This window comes from Struthio camelus, chromosome 6, assembly GCF_040807025.1.
Source record: "Struthio camelus isolate bStrCam1 chromosome 6, bStrCam1.hap1, whole genome shotgun sequence".
NCBI classification, from domain to species: domain Eukaryota; kingdom Metazoa; phylum Chordata; class Aves; order Struthioniformes; family Struthionidae; genus Struthio; species Struthio camelus.
Window position 1 is genome coordinate 16,115,591 of NC_090947.1, and position 19,353 is coordinate 16,134,943.

At 38.0% G+C, this 19,353-nt stretch overlaps 2 protein-coding genes across 4 annotated transcripts in view; one reads left to right on the plus strand and one right to left on the minus strand.

Annotated features, from left to right (window-relative positions):
* The first annotated feature begins 503 nt into the window (after nucleotides 1–503).
* On the plus strand, nucleotides 504–11,477 carry ZSWIM2 (zinc finger SWIM-type containing 2). Its single transcript, XM_068949558.1, has 9 exons — nucleotides 504–647; nucleotides 833–909; nucleotides 2,067–2,107; nucleotides 3,731–3,947; nucleotides 4,209–4,460; nucleotides 5,438–5,522; nucleotides 6,364–6,485; nucleotides 7,770–7,923; nucleotides 9,548–11,477. Exons 1-9 carry the CDS (start codon nucleotides 504–506, stop codon nucleotides 10,196–10,198), a joined length of 1,743 nt encoding a protein of 580 aa, XP_068805659.1. The 3' UTR covers nucleotides 10,199–11,477.
* Nucleotides 11,221–19,353, minus strand: part of FAM171B (family with sequence similarity 171 member B) — a 33,966-nt gene continuing 25,833 nt past the window's right edge. For all 3 annotated transcript variants that reach the window (XM_068948342.1, XM_068948343.1, XM_068948344.1), the window contains exon 8: nucleotides 11,221–19,288. In XM_068948342.1, the coding sequence (XP_068804443.1) occupies nucleotides 17,956–19,288 (1,333 nt within the window). In that variant the 3' untranslated portion in view covers nucleotides 11,221–17,955. The remainder of the gene's footprint in view (nucleotides 19,289–19,353) is intronic.

Below are 19,353 nucleotides of genomic sequence, written 5' to 3' on the forward strand. Positions count from 1 at the left end.
ATTATTTCCAGTTACTCAGCGATACAAAAAGAATAAAACAAACCACATGTATTTCAACTACGTTATAAAAGAATCAAAGACGGTCCAGCAACAGAGAACAAAAGTAGATGAGGAGACTATCCTTAATTTTCTGAAAAAGCTCTTCCGATAACGAAAAGCAAAAACAATACTAACAATTTATTGCAAACGCTCATAGCTTTACAACGTCGACGCTGCGGGCAACTGGCAAGGCGCCAAGACACCACGCCGGGGAGACCGGCCGGCCGGCAGCGCAAGCGGCGGCGGCGGCGGCGGCCCCTGTCAGCACGACCGACGCCGCCGGCGGGGCCCCACGGCCGCCCCTCGCGCTCCCCTCCGCTCGTGTCCGTTAACCGCCGCGCCGCGGGCGGGGCCAGGCAGAGGCGCCAGGCGCGTGCGGCAGCGCCGCCGTGGCCAGGGCAACGCGCGCGCGCAGAGAGGCCGTTGCGGCCGTTGGCCCCTGCGCTCGCCGGCGCCCCGCAGCCATGCCCCGGCGGCGGCGAGGCGGCAGCGCCGCGCTGAGGCGGCAGCAGGACCGGGCGCTGAGCAGCACCATGCGCGTCGTGCGGGAGCTGGGCCCCACCGCCTTCCTGCTGCAGGAGGACGGCCAGGACGGCGCGCCGCTGCGGGTGCGGGCGGCGGCGGCAGGCCGGCCGCCCTTTGCCCGGCCGCCCTTTGCCCGGCGGGCCTTTCCTCACCTGGGAGAGCGGGCCTCGCCAGACTCCTCTTCCGGAGCCTGCTGCTTCAGCGCTGCGACTTCCCTGCCTTCAGGTGGCCGTAGCTGAGGTCTGCTGCTTCTTGTTATCTTTGACAGGTGTGCCTGGGAGAGCCTCACTCGTGCACCTGCTCCACCTTCCTGAGGGAGAAGGCCCTCTGTAAGCACATCTGCTGGTGAGTCGGTGCTCCACGGGGCAGAGCATCACGGCAGTAAGGACAGCAGTGCTAGGAAAGGGCTGATAGCAATGTAGGAACTCCTGGAGGTGAAAAAACGTTACCTGGCAAGCTCGGATGTTTTATTTTTCATGTCCATTTGAGAGTGGTGTGGGAGTGGTGATTCTTTGTACAGGCTGAAGACCTCAGAGCCTGTCTGCATGGTCCAATTTACTTCTGCAAAGGAAAACTGAGATAGACAGTCATTGGAGCATAATATATGTACATCAGTTGCTTCTACATAGCATGCTGGAACTACCAACAACATGTACCTATTTTTTGCTTTTAATGCCAGGGAAAAAAAGGAAATGCATATCACAGCAGGTGTGCTTATGTTGGAACAAAAATAAATGTGATATCAAAAATAGTCACGTGAGATCCAGATAGTCACTCCTTAGATAGATGATATATATGTTTCAAACTTATCAAGAAACCCAGCTTCAACCACAACGGCATACATCTGAGGGGAGAATTTAGAATGAACCTAGGTATTCTTCAGGGTCCGATAAACTACCCCGTATAATCAGAATTCAGTTATGAACCACATCCGTTAACATGAAGTGTGAATAAACTAGCACAACCATGATTAAATTTCAGTACTAGAAAACAGTTTACAAGCTGAAGTCTGCAAATCTTACCAGTGCCTATTTATCTTTGTACATTTTTGTTCCTTAAGGTTTTTGACTGACGAGCAGAAATCAATGAAATTGTTTGCTGCTGCCATGAGTAGCTGTCCCTTTCTCTTTTCCCTATTATGGATGTATTGTTTATCTTGGGATTGGATGGGCTGAATCAAAACCCACTAAATCAATGGAAAATTACTCATTTTTTGGTCTAAGTTAGTTTTTTAGCTGTCTCGTGAGAGTAACCAGGTCACTGAAGGAATCAAACAAGCTCAGAAGGTGACAAGAATATGAGCTCGGAGTGGGACTATCCCTCTGATGGCGGTTTTCATTTAAATTTATTAAACTGAACAATTTACTACCTTAAGATAACATAAGTCTGTAAGTCTGTGTAAGACTCTTAGCTGTTCCACTTATATTGTAAAACTGAACTAACAAGTAACTAACTTTAGATTGATGTTTTCACATACCAGATATTTTGATTATACGTTATAGGATATTGCTGAAAAAGTACCGATTACCAAGAGATCATGAATGTAAGTATTAGGCTATTTTATGACTTGCATGTAGAGCTTACCAACTTTAAAGCAATATCCTCTGGAGTTTGGATAAAATTTGTTTATAGATCATTGTCTGTCTTCTCCTCCTCTCCCTCCTCCACCTCAAAAAAAGTTTAGTGCTCCTTAGGTATTTTCCAATTCACTTCATTTTTCTAATGCGGAACACTTTCTGTTACATCACTGATTACAACTGTAGTTTCAAGAAAAATGTAAACATGGAAAAAGGCAAACAGTGCAACAGTTTCAGATACATATATATAATGCAGGCTATTAAATTATAAAAGCACCTTGTACTGAAGTTAATCCAGAATGCTGTCAAGATGCTGAGTTTAGCAACTTACCAGTGTAGTCACAGACAAATTTGGTGCTTCACTTTGTAAGAAATTAGCTATAGAAGTATAGGTCATCTTTGGTCACCTTTTTGTAGTGAGTCCTTCACCGTGAATTAAAATAACGGCCATTGTTTTTCTAGCTTAGGGCAACATTTCTACTTTGGTAGCATCTGGACTGTACTATTTCATGAATATTGCCAGTGTCATGGAAATTCCCCCTCAGGCTTCTGGGGATGGGTGGAAGGAAAGCTGTACAAAATATAAAGCTTTACTGTTTTTGATATTTGTGACCTTCTGTCACCAAAACAATAGCTTTCTAATACAGAGGGTGTAGTCTGTATGTCCAAGTTAGCTTTCTGACCTGAGTCAGGATCATTTCCTTAAAAGTTCTCACAGCTTAGGCTATTAGGAACCAGATTTTCAACTGGTTTGTTATGGTTCTTTTCATAGAACTTGTGTGGGAAGAGGAACTTGAATAACTTAAATACCCTGCAGAATAATTAGTTTAAATAACTTTTCCTGGGTAGTAGCCATAACAAAGCAGGTGAACAGAAACCAACCTTAAAGAATGGCTAGCATCCAAAGAGTTGCTGCAAAAAAATACATATACATGCAAACCCAAACGTCTTGGAAGTAGCCAGAACCTAGGCTGTATTTTTCTAATAGAATCAGATTTTAGAACATTTTGCTTTCTAAACTATTGTACAGACAAAATAATTGCAGTGAGAAGTGAACAGGATTTCATCTTAACTCATGAACAGACGCATTCTTAATTATTTTCTTGCTATGGTATATAATGACGTGCGGTATCAGAAATGATGGTGCAAGACTTAATTCTTTGGCATTTGGAAAACATTTTATCTTTTTGAACAGAGGCCTCTAGAGACATAAAAACATTATGCTCTTTATTTTTCCAACATACAGTATTTCTAGAAACACTTCCACAGCCTTTTGGACTGAAACACCGTTTTGACCAACACATGTATTTAGCGAACCAAATTTAAGTTTTTCCTTGAAAACTTTGTTCTTTAGGAACATCTTGGATTCATTTTTGCCTTGGACATCATTTTAGATGAGAACACGCATAAGCAAAATTATTAGTTTCTGTGCAAGCTAGATAAAACGATTTACAACTTTTTAGGGGCTGAAACATACCGAGTATATTTGATAGAGATGGTCCCTACTACATTTTATAGGTGGAGAGCTATTACAGCTAAGTGCAGAGTCACTGCCAAAAAGCTTAAATTTTTGTATTTACTTTTGGTAGATGCCCTTAAGTTGGGTCTTCTGGAAAGAGAAATTGAGGATATGCTTCAGCGACTACAACACCAACAGACATTAAATCCTGGGCAAACTCTCTTCTCACAAACATTAAAGGAGGAGAATGATAGATGCATTCATCAAAAAAAAATTGGTGTAGAGGACGTCTGTCCCATTTGTCAGGAGGAGTTACTAAAGAAGATGCTTCCCATCACTTACTGCAGGTTAAGTATACAATTTGTTTGTTGTTTTGCTATATTTCTAATTACAGAACGTTACAAGGATCTTTTAGTTTAGCTAGCTTCAATACATAAGAATATACGACAGTTGTTATAGCCCTTTCCAATCCAGAAAATTCAGCAGTCCCAGGAATTAAACTGTGGAGGGCAGGAGAAGGAGGAAAAGGGAAGACTGCTTAGTATTGCTTTGTGATTTTCCTAGACGCTTACAGAAAGATTATGGAAATTGTCATTTGTTTTCTGCAGATATAGCTGTGGTAACAATGTGCACATAAAATGTATGAAAATTTGGGCTGACCACCAAGATGACCTGGGGGCTGACTCTGTAGTAAAGTGTCCACTCTGCAGGGAAGAATTTGCACCTCTGAAGCTCATTCTAGAAGAATTTAGAAACTCTAGTCAACTTGTGACTGCAACAGAGAAAGCAAGACTGGATAGGCACCTCGGAATACCTTGTAATAATTGCAGAGCATTTCCAATTGTGGGAAGGTGCTACAAGTAGGTATTTTTAAATCAAGATCTTGACAGTATTATGTCTTTGAGTATCTCTTACAACTTTTTGCTTAATCCTCTGTCTTTATTATAAGTAACCAAATAATTTCATCCACAGAATAGACAACATTATTTCTTCTGATTCAATTGTAATTAATTTCTGGTAAATTCATGTTCTAAAGTTATCTAAATAATAGGCATAATTGCTAATGGTGTGTGAAAGCAATCATCATTCTAGAATTCTCTCTTGGTTTACCAGTGTTTGACTTGATGGAGGCCTAGGTAGTGATGATGTAAGAGGCGCTTTATTAGAAGACTTGGACTCCTCTGATTGGACTTATTGGGAGCCATGGGTAATTTAAGTAGCTTCCGGCTGAAACAGTACCTTGGTCCATATAAGCAGTGTCACCTCTTGTAATTGTCTGTCAAGGTCATCATGTGGACTAACAGCTTTTTTCTTCACGTCTGCTTTAAATCAAGTTCACATCAGACATATTCTTGATATTTGGCCATTTGGGGTTAAGATGGTTTTTCCCTGTAAAACTATAATAGCTGTCAAATAATTTAAAATAATGGAAAGCCACATTTGTAAATTACAGAGTCTTATAGCTTACGCTTAGATTTTATTCTGCTTTCATTTTAAACTGTACTTTCCTGAAGAGCCTATCCACAAAGACTTCTTTATGAAAGATATAAAGGTTTAGCAAAATGAAGACTTTTTCTCCTCATGCCGACTCAATATGTGCTTTATATATAAACAAACATAAAGAAACGTAAAGAAAGCATTAAAAGCATAAAAAGCATTAAAGCATAACATTTTTAAACTCTCTTTTTGTGCAGTACCTCTCCAAAACAATTCTGTAGTATGCATTTGGGATTGTCATTTTCCAACTAGTAAATTCAGTACTCATACTCCTACTGTATCATGAAATGCTAACTGTTGTTATCCTAACTCCTTACTCTGTTTTTGTTTTTCCTTTTAGGTGCACTGAGTGTATTGAGTATCACCTATGTCACGAATGTTTCACTGGCTTTTGCCATTCTCCACATGTTTTTGTCTTCAGACAGGTACCAAACAGGTTTTCTTTTTTGTATTCTGCCCTGACCTATATAGCATCATTTGATCTCATTTTGCTTAGACAAATCATGCTTTTAGCTAAGTGTAATTCAATGCAGGTTCTGCAATATATAGATGGACACTGAGATGTGAAAATTTAACCTCTTAAACTAAAAGAGCTTAGTTATCCCCTGGCTCTGTAAGTTACAATTGTGGCACCCTTTTGTGGACAGTAGATGCAAATAAATCCTAGCTTACTTAACATACCTTTCTAGTTTGCTTGTGTAGGTAAGGCCTTACAGTTGGCAAGGTGACGCAAAAAAGGGTTATAGTCACTAACAGTAAATGATAAGGCCTAGAACTAGAGGGCAGAAGCCACAAAATTAAGGAGCTCAAGTGTTTCACTGTGAGTTTGTACTGCTCTATAGATAGCTGGTTCTTTTATACCATTAGGTCACTGTGTAGAGTCAGAGCTGTGAAAATCAGTGAATTCAAGTTACCATAACAACCATAAATGGATACATTCAAACTTGTCTTTGAACTTAATTTTGTTTCCACCTTATCTGTTGATTTCCCGAAATATTAGCTCTTCAAGTTTGCTATTCGTGAGTTGTCTTGAAAACAATGAGAATTTCTTCAAGTCTTAGTTCAAGACTTTAGATATTTTTGATTCCAGGCCTTGCAAAAATTTGAATAAGAGATTTTACTTAAAGTGCCCGTTAGTTCTATTTGCCTCAACTAAAATAGTTAGGAAACAGATTTGTTGAATTGTCTTCAGCACCTCTTTCCATCGTTTACAAGAGAGTTTATATCTTGAGTTCAGCTTGTTTCAATTACTTTTGCACGTTACAGAAGAGAAATAAGAGATGGAGATCTCTTGAACAGCTTTCAGAACTCTCAGCCCATGGAAGAAAACTTAAAAGCTTTAACCCAGGAAATAATTCTAAAGAAGCAGCATTACATCTTCAGGAGAAGTAAGAGCCAGTCTTTTTCCATACTACTTTTTTATAAGAAATGTGAAAAGTTCTCTAACCACTTTCTTTTCTTCAGCAGTATCTGAAAAAATAATAATTACTATACATAGAGCAATAAATATATTTTTATAACAGCATATAGCAATTAATATTTCCAATAAAGCAGCAAATCATCTTAAAATAGTTACAATTAAATATACTTTGCAAACTAAGGAATTCTTCTCATATAGTTTAGAAACTTACACTACAAATACTGGAAGAAATAGTTAAAATTTTCAGAGTTAAAATATCCCTTGGTTAACAGCATTAAAAAAAAATCAAATTTTTACTCTTAAAAATGAGAGAATTGATAGTTTTATTGTACAAAAATGAAATACATCATATAGCAAGAAACAAAAACTTTTGCCCTTTCCTGTATCTGACACATCAATGTACAAGACTTCTCACCAGGAAGACAGTACTACCTGATGTAGTTGCTGCATACATATCAACGTTTAGAAAACCTCAGAAAGTGACATACCAGAATCATCTGAGAAATGAACCAGTACTATCCAAATCAAAGACTGCAGATATTTCTGTACCCTTGTATTATGAACATCTGTTCAAGGTAGTCACTCTTTTATATAATATAAAAACCTTCACCACTACTTGAAAGTTGATCAGACTTCTCTCTCTGCCTTACTCCTTTGTCGAAACTCTTTAAAAAAAGCTACTAAGAAGAATGATTTACTGAGATGCTTATGCAAACATTGTGCACTCAAAATTAAAAAAGAGAAGAATACCACTTACCTGCCAAAGTAGACTACAGGATTAGGTTCAAGGGCTATAGTTAGGAATCCAAATGAAAGCAAGATATGATCTCACATAATTTCAAAACAAAGGTAGCTTTGCAAGAAAATCAGAATATTTGGGTTAATTTCTTGTCCCTGTTACAAATACTGAGCTTGGACCTTAAAAAACCTTTGTTCTTCTTGCTCAGATAAATTGATGTAGAAATTATTAGGTAAAATTTAATGGCTTATGTTAGGCAGCTGTTCAGGTTAAATGAACATATTGGTTTTCTGGGAGGTGTGCCTGCTCATGCCTGTCATAGTAGGATCAACATCACTGGAATAGCTTTTGCAGCAACTGGTTTAGGGGATTGTTTATCCCATTCAACAATTAACGGTACTGTTAAAGAGAAATTTCTATCAAAAGCCAACTTACCATTCTTAAGTGTTCAGTTGCTGTTTCTCCTAATCTTCTAATTACTCCTAATTTACTGTTTTTTTTGTTTTGTTTTAGGACAAGTTGTACTCCAAAGGGCATTGTAAAATCTTTACCCAGCGTATTAGTTAGAAAACATAGTCATTTACTTGCTCCAGGTATTCAGTGTAGACACTGCTTGAAGCCCTTTCACCTTGGTCAACATGTCAGACTCCTACCATGTAATCATAAGGTAAGAGAAAATAAATTGCTCTAAATGTTAAAGAACCAAATCTTAACCTGCTAGCTCGTAGCACATCAGCTTTTCCACAACTCCCACTGGTAACCCTCCAGTACATAATTTAACTGAACGCTCAAGGCACCACTGATAAGGGTGCTCATGTGGCTAGTCTGCAAGTTTGCATCCTGGTTTAACAGTATACCTGAGTTTTAATATCTGCTTTAAGACACAGGAAGCATCCTGGTCAGAAGTGGCAGCTAAAAATCAATTTGTACAAACTGATGACAGGTAGCAGCATAATGAAATGGTCTGATGTGTGATTCTCTGTTAGTGATGAACCAGACTGTCAACTAGTTCAGTCTGCATTCTTATCCTTGGAGCTCAGAAAACGTGAAAAAGATTCGAAGCAAATACTGTATCCAGGATATGCGTATGTATGAGTATTAGGGACAATTCAAATACTCTTCACAGTTCCCTGTTGTTATTGATGTTTACTTCTCTACAGAACAAACTGTGAATAATGGAAGCAGTGGCTGCACACAATTCCACTTTATTGCACTTTTGCTTAGGAGCCGACTCTGGTTCACTGTTCATTTTCTTCCAATTCCCAGTGCATTCAGGAAGAACTTAGAAGCATCTTGAGCAAATTTAAATTTTTAAATTTGTAGACTGGAAAATATTGTTTTGCAAAGATTTTATCTCCCTGGGGTATTGAAATGTTGAAATATTGCCTGTCCAGGTTTGCTAGTTAATGGGCTGAAGCCAAATTAAACAGCTTCTTTCCGTGATCCTTAGTTAGTATCATGAACTGAGTTAGCACCCTGCCAGCCTTTGCGAGACATATTTACATCCACTGAGAAGTTCCTAATTTCAAACATTTAGCTGTGCAGCCTTGATTTCTCTCAGTACTTTTTGCAAAAAGGAGATGAGTTTGTCTGAAATTTGGGCAGCCTTGTGCAAGTCAGCAGTAAATTTCATAATCTACAATTACATATTAGCCAGCTAACCTGTCAGGTTCATCTTTGTTAGTTTGTACCAGCACCCATAAACAAGTCCACAGAAGATACCCCTTTTTCCGATTTATTTAAATAAAGCTAGCTTACCTGACTAGAAGTATTTCTTCATTGATAACACGATAGCAGTAATATAAATCCAACCCCTTGATTAGTTCATTTGCAGGGTCTTTGTTACAGTCTCAGTAGTTAATGCCCTTTAAATCCAGAATTGATATGGAACAGAGTGAAAAACAGAATTGGGCTGAAAGGGAAAGTTAGTGGAGTCAGCACCGATTCTTTGTATTAGTGAATATGTATATAATTATATTCTCTGTGAGTTAGTTGAAGTCACTTGATATTTGAAGCACCTTAAGAAATGTGATTTAAATGCCAGTTTACAGCAGTCAGTAAGCTAACTTTTTTTCACTCTGTCGGTACCCAAAGTTTAAAATCTATTCATCATATACATGAGCAACATAGGCCCCCCTGGTGGTCAGTGAATATAGCCTAGGTTAGCACACAAGCTTAGAGAAGAGGCTTTTTGGAATTATTGTTATATGCAAAAACAATACAATTGATTAGCCCATATTTAGCTGAAAAGTATTATCATGCAACAGCTGATTTTTCTTTTTCTTTTTAAGTTTCATAGGGAATGTATTGACAATTGGCTACTGCAGCAAAGAAACACATGTCCTATTGATGAATATGTTGTATACAATCCTTTGATTTGGAAGGATATGGCAGCCAAACATGGAATCTGCCCAACAGGTTCTCACAGAAACGTTAGCAAACTTGCAGAGCAAGTGGAACCAGAAATTTTTATATCTGGAAAAGGATTGCTTCTCAAGCAAACATTATCTGGACATGCATCAGAAAGTTCTCAAAGTGGCTTCAAGAAGCCTTATAACAAAGATGTGGCAGACTCTCTAAGCTCTTTTGAGACATCATTTTGCAAGAAGTCCAATACCATCAGATCTAGAAAGAATGACATTCGTAATGCTGGGAGAAGCCAATATCAGTTTGAGTGTAGCAACATGGACGAAGTAGTTCCTTTTAAAAAAGATATGGACTGTGATAATTGCACTATTCTAAGATATCCCAGGGAGTTGAATTTTGAAATCAAGCTGGGTGCAGCAAGCCATCCCTCAAAAAGGGCCAGTAAGGATGTGGGAAACGCCAGCCATCAAAGCAGACTTTTAACAAGACGACCACCTAAACATCATAATCTGAACATTAAAACAGCAAAAACAGATTTATTACTGGAGGCAATTCCACTGCATACCAGCTCATGATTATTGTGTTTTAGATAACATAGCTGTAATGTTTACTTTCCTACTCCATACCTAAGATTTCATAAAAAATGGGAAACAAGTTAATAAATGAATACTCAGATGTCATGAACTGTAGCTACTACAAAAATTTAGTCTGAGCGTTCCTCACAGCACTAAGTTAATCTGCTCAAATAAACACAGGAACTGATATGGCTGATGTAGATGCATCTCAAAAACAGTCAAGACACCTGTAAAATTGACACCATTTCTAATTTGCAATTTCTAACCTTTAATCAAAGAACTTACTTGATACAGAAATGTCAAATGCAGAAAGCTTTTATATTCTTTAAAGACCAATTAGATAAAGAATCTTATTCAGAGCTGTAATAAATGAAGCTAAACAGATATTAGCATTGCCAAAAGAATGGTATAAAATCTGCTGTTTTCAGTGAGTAATAATAAAAGCAATCTAACACAGAAAAGAACCTACTTACCTGTGATAAATTCTGTAAGTTGTGCTATGGTTTAATGATATCTGATACTCAAAAGAGGAGCTAACCTTCCAAATGTTAAACAGGAAACTCAAACTTAGGCACTAAGTCAGTTGCATATATTTGGCCAAGCCAAAGAATAACCGAGTCTAAAAATTATTTCTCAAATGGCAATATAATAATTGTAGCCATGAAATTTTATCCTATTATACTTACTCCTAGTAAATGTAATAACGAGTTTAAATCGTTATTACTTAGGCAAGTAATAATCCCAGCCCCACGTTTGGCTGCCCTAACCGAGAAACAGGAATCAGATTTAATGTGGCTGTAGATATCAATCTTCAGTAGAAATGGAACAGACACTGTGACCAAATTAAGAATTGGTTCATTTCTGAGGATGAGGACAATAACATTCTTTTATCATTAGAATGATGGCAGTCACAGAAATAAACATTTTTAGTGGTATTTAGCAAATGAAGTGTGTAGTGAGAGAGGTAAGTTCCTGGACAATGTACAATTTCAAGAACATTTAAATAAAAATTAAAACATTGATAACTTTTTAAAACTATTTATTATATTGCATAAGCTATAACATTTTACAAACCTTAGTTACATTTTCAGCAACAGATACACTGATACTGTTGTAAATACACTGAGAAATGAAGACACCTCTGACAAAATATAAAAAGATAGAAATACTTAAAAAATGGTGACTGTTAAGTACCTTTCAAATGAACAATGTCTGTATTAGAACGTTTCTGAAAATGATTGCCAAAGAAATGAAGTGCTTGTTTGAATGTACGGCTCCAACATGCAAGGCAGTGAGCACAGCCAGTGCCATCAGCTCATCTCTGCTTCAGCACCTCAGAGTTGGGCTTTAATGAGCTTCATGCTCTGATGAGCACTAAAAAGTGCCTTTCTACACAATACCAAGATGCTGTGAGGATATTTACTTACTGTTGTAATACAGACTGAAGTGCAACATGTGCTTCAAATGAATTAAATCAGTTAAAATGCAGAACAACATACCAGTATATTTGGGGAGGAAAAGTATACAAATGTTCAAAAATCTTAACCATTAACTGAAAAAAACTCCTTCATTTAGTAAAATAATTTTAAGCCGGGAGTGTTTATGTTAAGAATTATGACACAACTTTCCCCTGCCAGCCTTACAATAAGTGGATTCAAAACTTCTTAACAGAAAACATTGAAATGTTTTTAAAAGGAAATGAAGTAATTAAAAAACCCCCACACCTTTGATTTCAATTCTTTAGCAAAAATGTACATGCCTGTTGTTAGAAGCATGGCACAAATTAGTATGAACTACTATAAAAGAATGCTCATTTTTAAATCTGTAGGCCTAGCATAGTGGTTCGCCTCTGTATAATTTCACTGAATTAAAAAAACAAAAACCCCTCACAAAACTGTAGATGCTTGGGCTATGTAAACAATGTAGGTTAGGCCCTACCAAAATGACTTACAAACTGGTTCTAGTACTGTAACAAGAACTGAGTACCTAACTCCATACACTTTCTGCTTCTACTGGCCAGGAAAGTTAGGAGCTGAAGAAGGATTTTTATCAAACTAATAACTTGCGTATATAAAAGTATATGAATTTTGTTTTTCAAGTTAAAATCCCAGTCAGTTTCATACCTGTAAATCCCGTGATTTCAAGATGCTTACTCTTAGCTTAAGTTGAATCAAATCCTGCATGTGCATTTTTAAAAGATACAGCTCTTGAGATTGCTAAAGATAACACTTTTTCCCCCTCTTTTGAAACATAAAATATAAAAAAGACAGGATTACAACAGCTATCATCATCAACATGCAGGACTCAGGACTCCTACATAAAAACACTAGATCTGCTTTTAAAAATATTATAAAAGCGACATAATTTTAAGTATGGATTGGGGCTTTTTGGCTAACAGAAAAAATACATACGTGTGCTTTTCAGATAGTCAGGTGTTCCACTGATAAAATAAGTCTGATGAAAGAGAAAGGCACTTCAGCAGGCTAATTTACTTTCAGATTTTCCATACATGCAACGTTTCATATGCAGTATTAGACAGTGGATGTAGCGTACTACATTTTAATTTGCACGTTGCTACCTTAGTAATACTATTAACCTACTTTGCTTTTTAACTCATGAGAACAGTTTAGACTGTTGTCCATTCATTTCATCCTCTTTGGTACAAATTACTGGACAAAAGCAAAGCAGACAACTAGATGTTTTCATGCTTACATCCTGGATTGTTTTATCTGTGTCATCTCTTCTAGATCTGCATTGGTAAATTATGTCTCTAACCATCAAATCCAGTTGTGCTTTCAGGTTTGTACGATACCAAACATAAGGTTCTCCATTATTTTTTGGCAGTACTGCATAGATTTTTCTTTTCAATCAAATAGATTTTTTTCAAATTATTCCTTTTTTGAATTCTGTAATACCTGGCATTTGAAAGCGATCTGAAAACTACTTCCAAATAGCTTATTCTAGGGAACATAACAAGATAAATGTGCATGAAGCTATAGGTTATTTAATTTGATCGCTTCCCTTGACTTATGATATGCCAAAGAACTGATCTGAGCCACATAGCTATTCTGCATAAACAGGTCTTGGCTAAATCCATCTGCTCCTTATCAGAACCATGTTAGACCTGGAACTGGTAACACATTCGGGAAAGAACAGAAGAATCTCAACGTTGTGTATTGTAACCACGGGGGGGGGGGGGGGAAGCATCGTCAAGTTTATTAACCACCTTTCATCTTAAACTTGTGACAAAATTTGGTCGTGAGTGTTCTGGAAGTACTTAATGTATACACACATGCACAGTTCCAAATGAAAGGTGACTTTTTTCAAGAGATGATGGTACAAAAAGCATCTTGTGAAGAATTGAGACATAATGCTCACAAACGTTTGTGTTCTTTAAAAGGAATCAATTCCACTGGAGCACAAGTGCCAGTTTGAAAATAAGCATCAGAAAGAAGCCGTATCCTTTCCCGCCTCCCCATCCCTCTCTCCTTAGAGAGGGTTTACATTCAGTTGCCTCAATCACAGTCCACTTCTACTCTTACTCTCAAGGATATCAACCTCCAGATCCAAAGAAAGCAAAACCTCTGAATGTTCCCATGGTCTTTCCAAGAGCAGTTTGTCATGAATCCATACTACTACTACTTGTATAGACGTAATTTTAGTGCTGGCATTTTAGCACTGTGTTAGTGTTGAAATATTGAGCCAGCAGGAAAAAAAACCCTGTTCTTTGATTCATACAGATTCTTATATAGAAGTCATATAGATTCTATATGTAGAAATATAGACAAGTACTAATGTGACTGCAAAGACAAATTTCATGATAATGTTTTATGTTTTCTGCCTATGTACACATGTACGGTATCTCTGGAATTAAAGTTTTTAGAATGCAGTGTTTTAAACCCCTTTTCTAATGGATGTAAATACAAAAAGAATTCCAGTCACTAAGAGGTAATAGAGGTTTCCAGTGCATAAATTCTAACATAGAGCTGGAACACGAAGACTCAGACAACGTACTTTATAAATACTGAATATAAATATGAAGTATAATTTTAATTATTGTATAGTTATATAGAGATTTTTAAAAATCAGAGATTTAATGCTCATGATGGAGTCAAGGAAGAATTCCCTGTCATTGTGTGCTTAGGAGTTTCAAGTGTTTTCACACACCATTTATCTCTGTAGATACAACTGTAGCCAATAACTTCTCTCAACAGACTAGTGTCCCATATTCTGACACAGAAAACAAGTTATGTGTTAGCTTTTAATATAGAACTAGACTTTAGCAAAGCCTTTTGAAGCACTACCAGCAGCATAAAAACATTATGTGGTAAATGCTAGCAAGTTACACAGAAAAGTTAGCGTATGGGATCTACAAAGAAAGCAAATATAGCTGTTGCTTGACTGGCCTGGATAGAAGCAACCGTTAACAATAAAGGCTGCTTTGAAAATGGTATTAGCAGAACCACAGCATACGCTCCCCAGAAATTAATTAAGTACTAGAGAATTTAGTCCCTGGACAATTTAACTACTTCACTAAAAAACACACCCATACCCACATAAGAGAAGGGAGGAGCAAAGTTCTAGTAGAGATGATACCAGTCCACAATGAAGATCCTGAAGTGAGGTGAACTGCAAAAGACATGCTACAGCTATTTCAGAAGCTGTAAGGACACGGGCTTTATGTACAGATAATATGTATGTAATGAGATGCCTATTTTTCAGAAAGCTTTATTCTGTTTTTCTTCCTACTCCTGAGAAGCCTAGCAGCAAGCAGCTCTTGTAAGGTCTGTTCCCTTCTGACTTTCATTGTTGGCTAAAAGCTCAAGTGTCCCCTATTTATCTATGACCTTTAAAGGGCACATTTTGTACTACCATCTGTACAGGGTCAAATTGTGACTGAACGCAGACAGCTAAAAGCTCATTTAGAATGACGTTACAAAATTGAACTCCACTCTGCTCTGAGTCAGCTAGCATAGCAGACAAGAATCTGCACAAAATCAGTACATCTTCAAGCATGGTTCTTCTGAAATCTCAAATTTACAGCTGAGCTTTTAAACATTTCTAATCCTTTTTCTCTGGTGAACAAATACCCCTACTCTGATGCAAAATAGGTACACTGGAGTGCAAAACTTCAGTCCTTTGAACTTGCACCTATAAAGCCTTTTACTGCTGTCTTTATTTTTTAAATGATACACATAAGTTTGAGGAATTACCTCTTTTTGGTATTTATAATGAAACAATGCATTAAAAACAAAGAATCTGCAATATATTTAAATTGCTGCAAGTGAACAAAATTATATACAGAGACATATCAATTTAATATTGACTGATGTCTCAAAACCGTTTAGCTTGGCAGGGATTTTCTGTTAGTTTCCACAGAATATATAGTATTCTTTTTTTGAAAAGGGACTCATCAGAAGTGATGCAACTCTAAGACAAGGGCAATTTTAAACCTCAAAAGTCAAATTACTTTTCAGACTAAATGTGTACCTATATTCAAAATTTAAGGGACTCCTAATATATGCAACAAAGTCAAGGATAAAGACCCCACCATTAGGGCTCCAAAGTCAGTCATACACAAAATCCAGTGGAACTGAACACACATCTATTGTAAAAATACATTTTGTAGAGGAATAATGAATTAGTTACCTAACAACTAGTACTAAAGGCATGCTAATATGGCAAGCCATCCTTACCTCTGAAGATGATGAATTGTATAATTAAACGAGATTCTTTTGGCAAAACAAAATTACAGATTTAGTTGCACACCTCTCTCAAACTTATTTTGCACTTTCACATTTGTGAACTCAACAGGAAGATCTATTGTGTTCACGAAGCAACTGCATACCAGAGAAAGTCAGATATATGGATGTATGGCTATTACCATTCAGGTTACTCTGCGTATTTTAGAAACAGTACCAGACAGTCCCGAAAGAACAGAGCTATTTAACAGTAGTGCTTCCTGAGGGAAAGCTCCCAGAAGCCCAGCTGCATAGGATATTTCCCTTCTCTTGAGTGCCACCCTTTGCTGCATCCTGACTGCAGGTTCCTGCTGGATCTAGATAGGCACCTTCTCCTTGCACACCCTGTTTTTCTGTGGAAAGAAATCTTGAAGTATGGGCAAGGAGAGAGTCATAGCGTGCTCGGTAATGGTGAATAACGGGGCAAGGGCATCAGTGTTGCAGTGCAGACCACAGAGTGCACGTGACCCCCTAATTTAGGAACAGACATAGTATGTTTGAGTCTCAGTATAGAACCTTAAATACTGTAGACTATATGGGAAATACTTACAAAACATTTTAAAGGATGATTTATAATCAAACTGCCAAAGCCAAAATGCTGGAACTTATTTCATCAGGGAAGTAGCCTAAAAGCCATAGAAAGTCAGTCTACTATACAAAGCACGTTAAGGAGTGTGTCTACTTTTCTGTTAGCCAAAGTTGAATCTATCACTTTGACAAGATGAACACTAAAAATAAAGAACATTCTGATGGCCTTTTCCTTCCTCTATACATATCTTAGTTACATATCATGCATTCATGACTTTTGGTAACAATTTAACTCCAAGGTGAGTTATAAGCAGTATTTATATTGTGTTACAGACCAAGTTTTGAGATCCGCTTCCTCATGCTCATTTAAAAAACTCTGTAAAAGTCTGTTAACCCCTCTGCGATGCACAGCCTAGGACAAAAGTAGCTCAGGCTGGTAAAATGTAGGCACAATCAATCTCTGATGATCTTCCATATTTTTAAACATGAAATAAAAAGCAATGATGCTGAGCTTCCCTATTAAAGAAATTATTTCAAAAGCATAATTTGTCTAAACTTGCATACTTTTTCATTGTGGGCTACACTCTACCTTAACCTATAAATCTGCAGGAGTCGAAGGCTATGATTCAGAGCACAACAGGTTCAACAGCATGCAGGAGAGAAGATTATAACAAAGCCAAAACAAGCCCACTGGAAGCGGCAGTAGCTGCAGCTTCAAATGCTACCAACACCAGTCCTCTTCTTCTGGAGGCAGACACTTCAGAGCAGGTGCTGATCTTCAGCATCTACAGTTTAGAACAAAGCAGGTTAAACTGAAACGGATAACATTTTAAGTTAAGACAGCAGGGATTTTGAACGGCAGTGGCCCCAGACCTTGTACACTTCACTTCTGCCACTGCTACAGGGAATGGCAACCTTTTGCGTGTGGGTGGGCACACACAGAGGGCAGTACTGCTGCAGAGCTTGCTGATAAACCCAGAGCTCATCTGCTGGTGTCTTCAGACTAATTTATGAAACTTCATATAAAGAAGTAGTGACATATCCCTACAAAAGGTCACATATAAAATACTGTACAGATGGTCACATTTATTAGGAACAAGGCTGGGGAATGGCATTAACCACTCTACCAACACATTACCAACAAGTATAAAAAAATTAAAAGATGCGCCTACATTTCTCACTGTGCATTCCAAGAGATGCATCCAAGAACGACAGGCTAATTAAAATGTGGCCCTTCCCTATACTGCCAGCAAAATTGGGAACTGGAAAATTTTAACAGTAGCATTTCTCTGTTGTCAAATCACATTGCATATCAATTGCTCAGCTGAAGTTATAGTAACTCAGTCTGCACATTAAAAAAAAAAAATGTAACTTTTCTTGCCACTATAAAACAACGTTTCTATTGTAAACCCAACACTGCAAAATTACACATGAAACCCAGAGCGCATTAACCAGCAGGGAGAGCAACAACACAAAGCACATTGTGTTTTAATTTATAGGAATAAGCGGTCTCTCCTCTCTCTTCTTCCAGATATTGGTTTTGCTATCTCTTTTTGTGATAGATGGTCTGTCCCTTTTTTTAGCTGGAGGGACACTAGACTCACGATTTCCTGTTACCGCTTTTCTTCTTAGGCCTTCTTCATCATGTTGTTCTGTGTCAGGCCTATTCCCTCCATCCAGAATGGGTTTCACAGCCTGGTCCTCTGGAGTGCAAACAGTGGTCCCACTTTCACTGCTACTCAGATCCAGATCTTCCAAGTAAAGGATCTTAGAATGAGGCATATTTTTAATGAAAGTTTTCTCTCTCTCCAGTTTCCTACCAGGATGATGCTCGTTCATGTCCACACCAGAGTCCAGACTAGTATCGTTACTCTCTGTTTTTCTGCCCTTTTTCAGATCTATAAAAGAATGCCTCACCTGAGCTATTGGTTTTCCATCTAGGGACACAAACCATGCTCGAGGGTGTGGAGATGGTTTTCCTTTAGAGAGTTCCAGTAATGTTTGTTCTGAAATACCTTGAAGCTCAGATGAAAATGGAGTCATTACAACTGCTTCATTCAGTGTCCCAGGAACAGAGACAGATTCCAGTAAACTATTAGTGTACCGGCTCCAGTTTGATGTTTGAGAGGGTAAACCCTGTTGCCCATCTAATGTACTTTTTTCATCTCTGCAGACAGAAGGCTGTGGATGAGAATGCACTGGCATTTTGGGTAGTGTTTGTATATAACTATCTCGATTCATGGGTTCCATCATGGGGCTATACACTAACTGCCCTTTTCTTGGCAAAGTTGCTGATCTAGCAGCATGCAGTTGTTCTGGTGAGTGGAAAAGGTCAGAGGTTTGAAGAATAGCAATTGGTTGATTGTAAATATGCATTAGATGTTCTGGGATATGGGAAAGGCCATACATTTCCTCTTTCAGTGGAAGGTACCTGTTTTGGTCTTGAATATCCCTTGGAGTCTGGGAAATATTGTTAATATGCTTTGGCCGCACTAAGTGTCTAACTCCAGCATTAGGCTCCGAGGAATGGGTTGAATTTCTTGATTGACCAGTCTGGTGGGATGACTGATAAGAAGCATCCTCTGTGTAGATTTTAAAATTGTCCCGTGACTTTCCATCTTCTGTTTCTGCAGATGTCTTTCTTTGAGGGCTATACGAAGAAATCTTCTGTGCATATAACTGTGACTTATCCTCTTGCTTTAAAGACCCCTTGACAACACTGGCGTGATTTATGTGAGTTGTTGATGTCGTCTGGTCTTTTTTTAAGACTTCCAGCCTAGCTGTGTTTTTTTCCTTCTTTTTTGTCTGACCACATTTGTCCCTATGCAAAAGAAATGCAAGATAACGGTAGAGCACGCTAGGAAATACTGGACTGTTGACTACAGT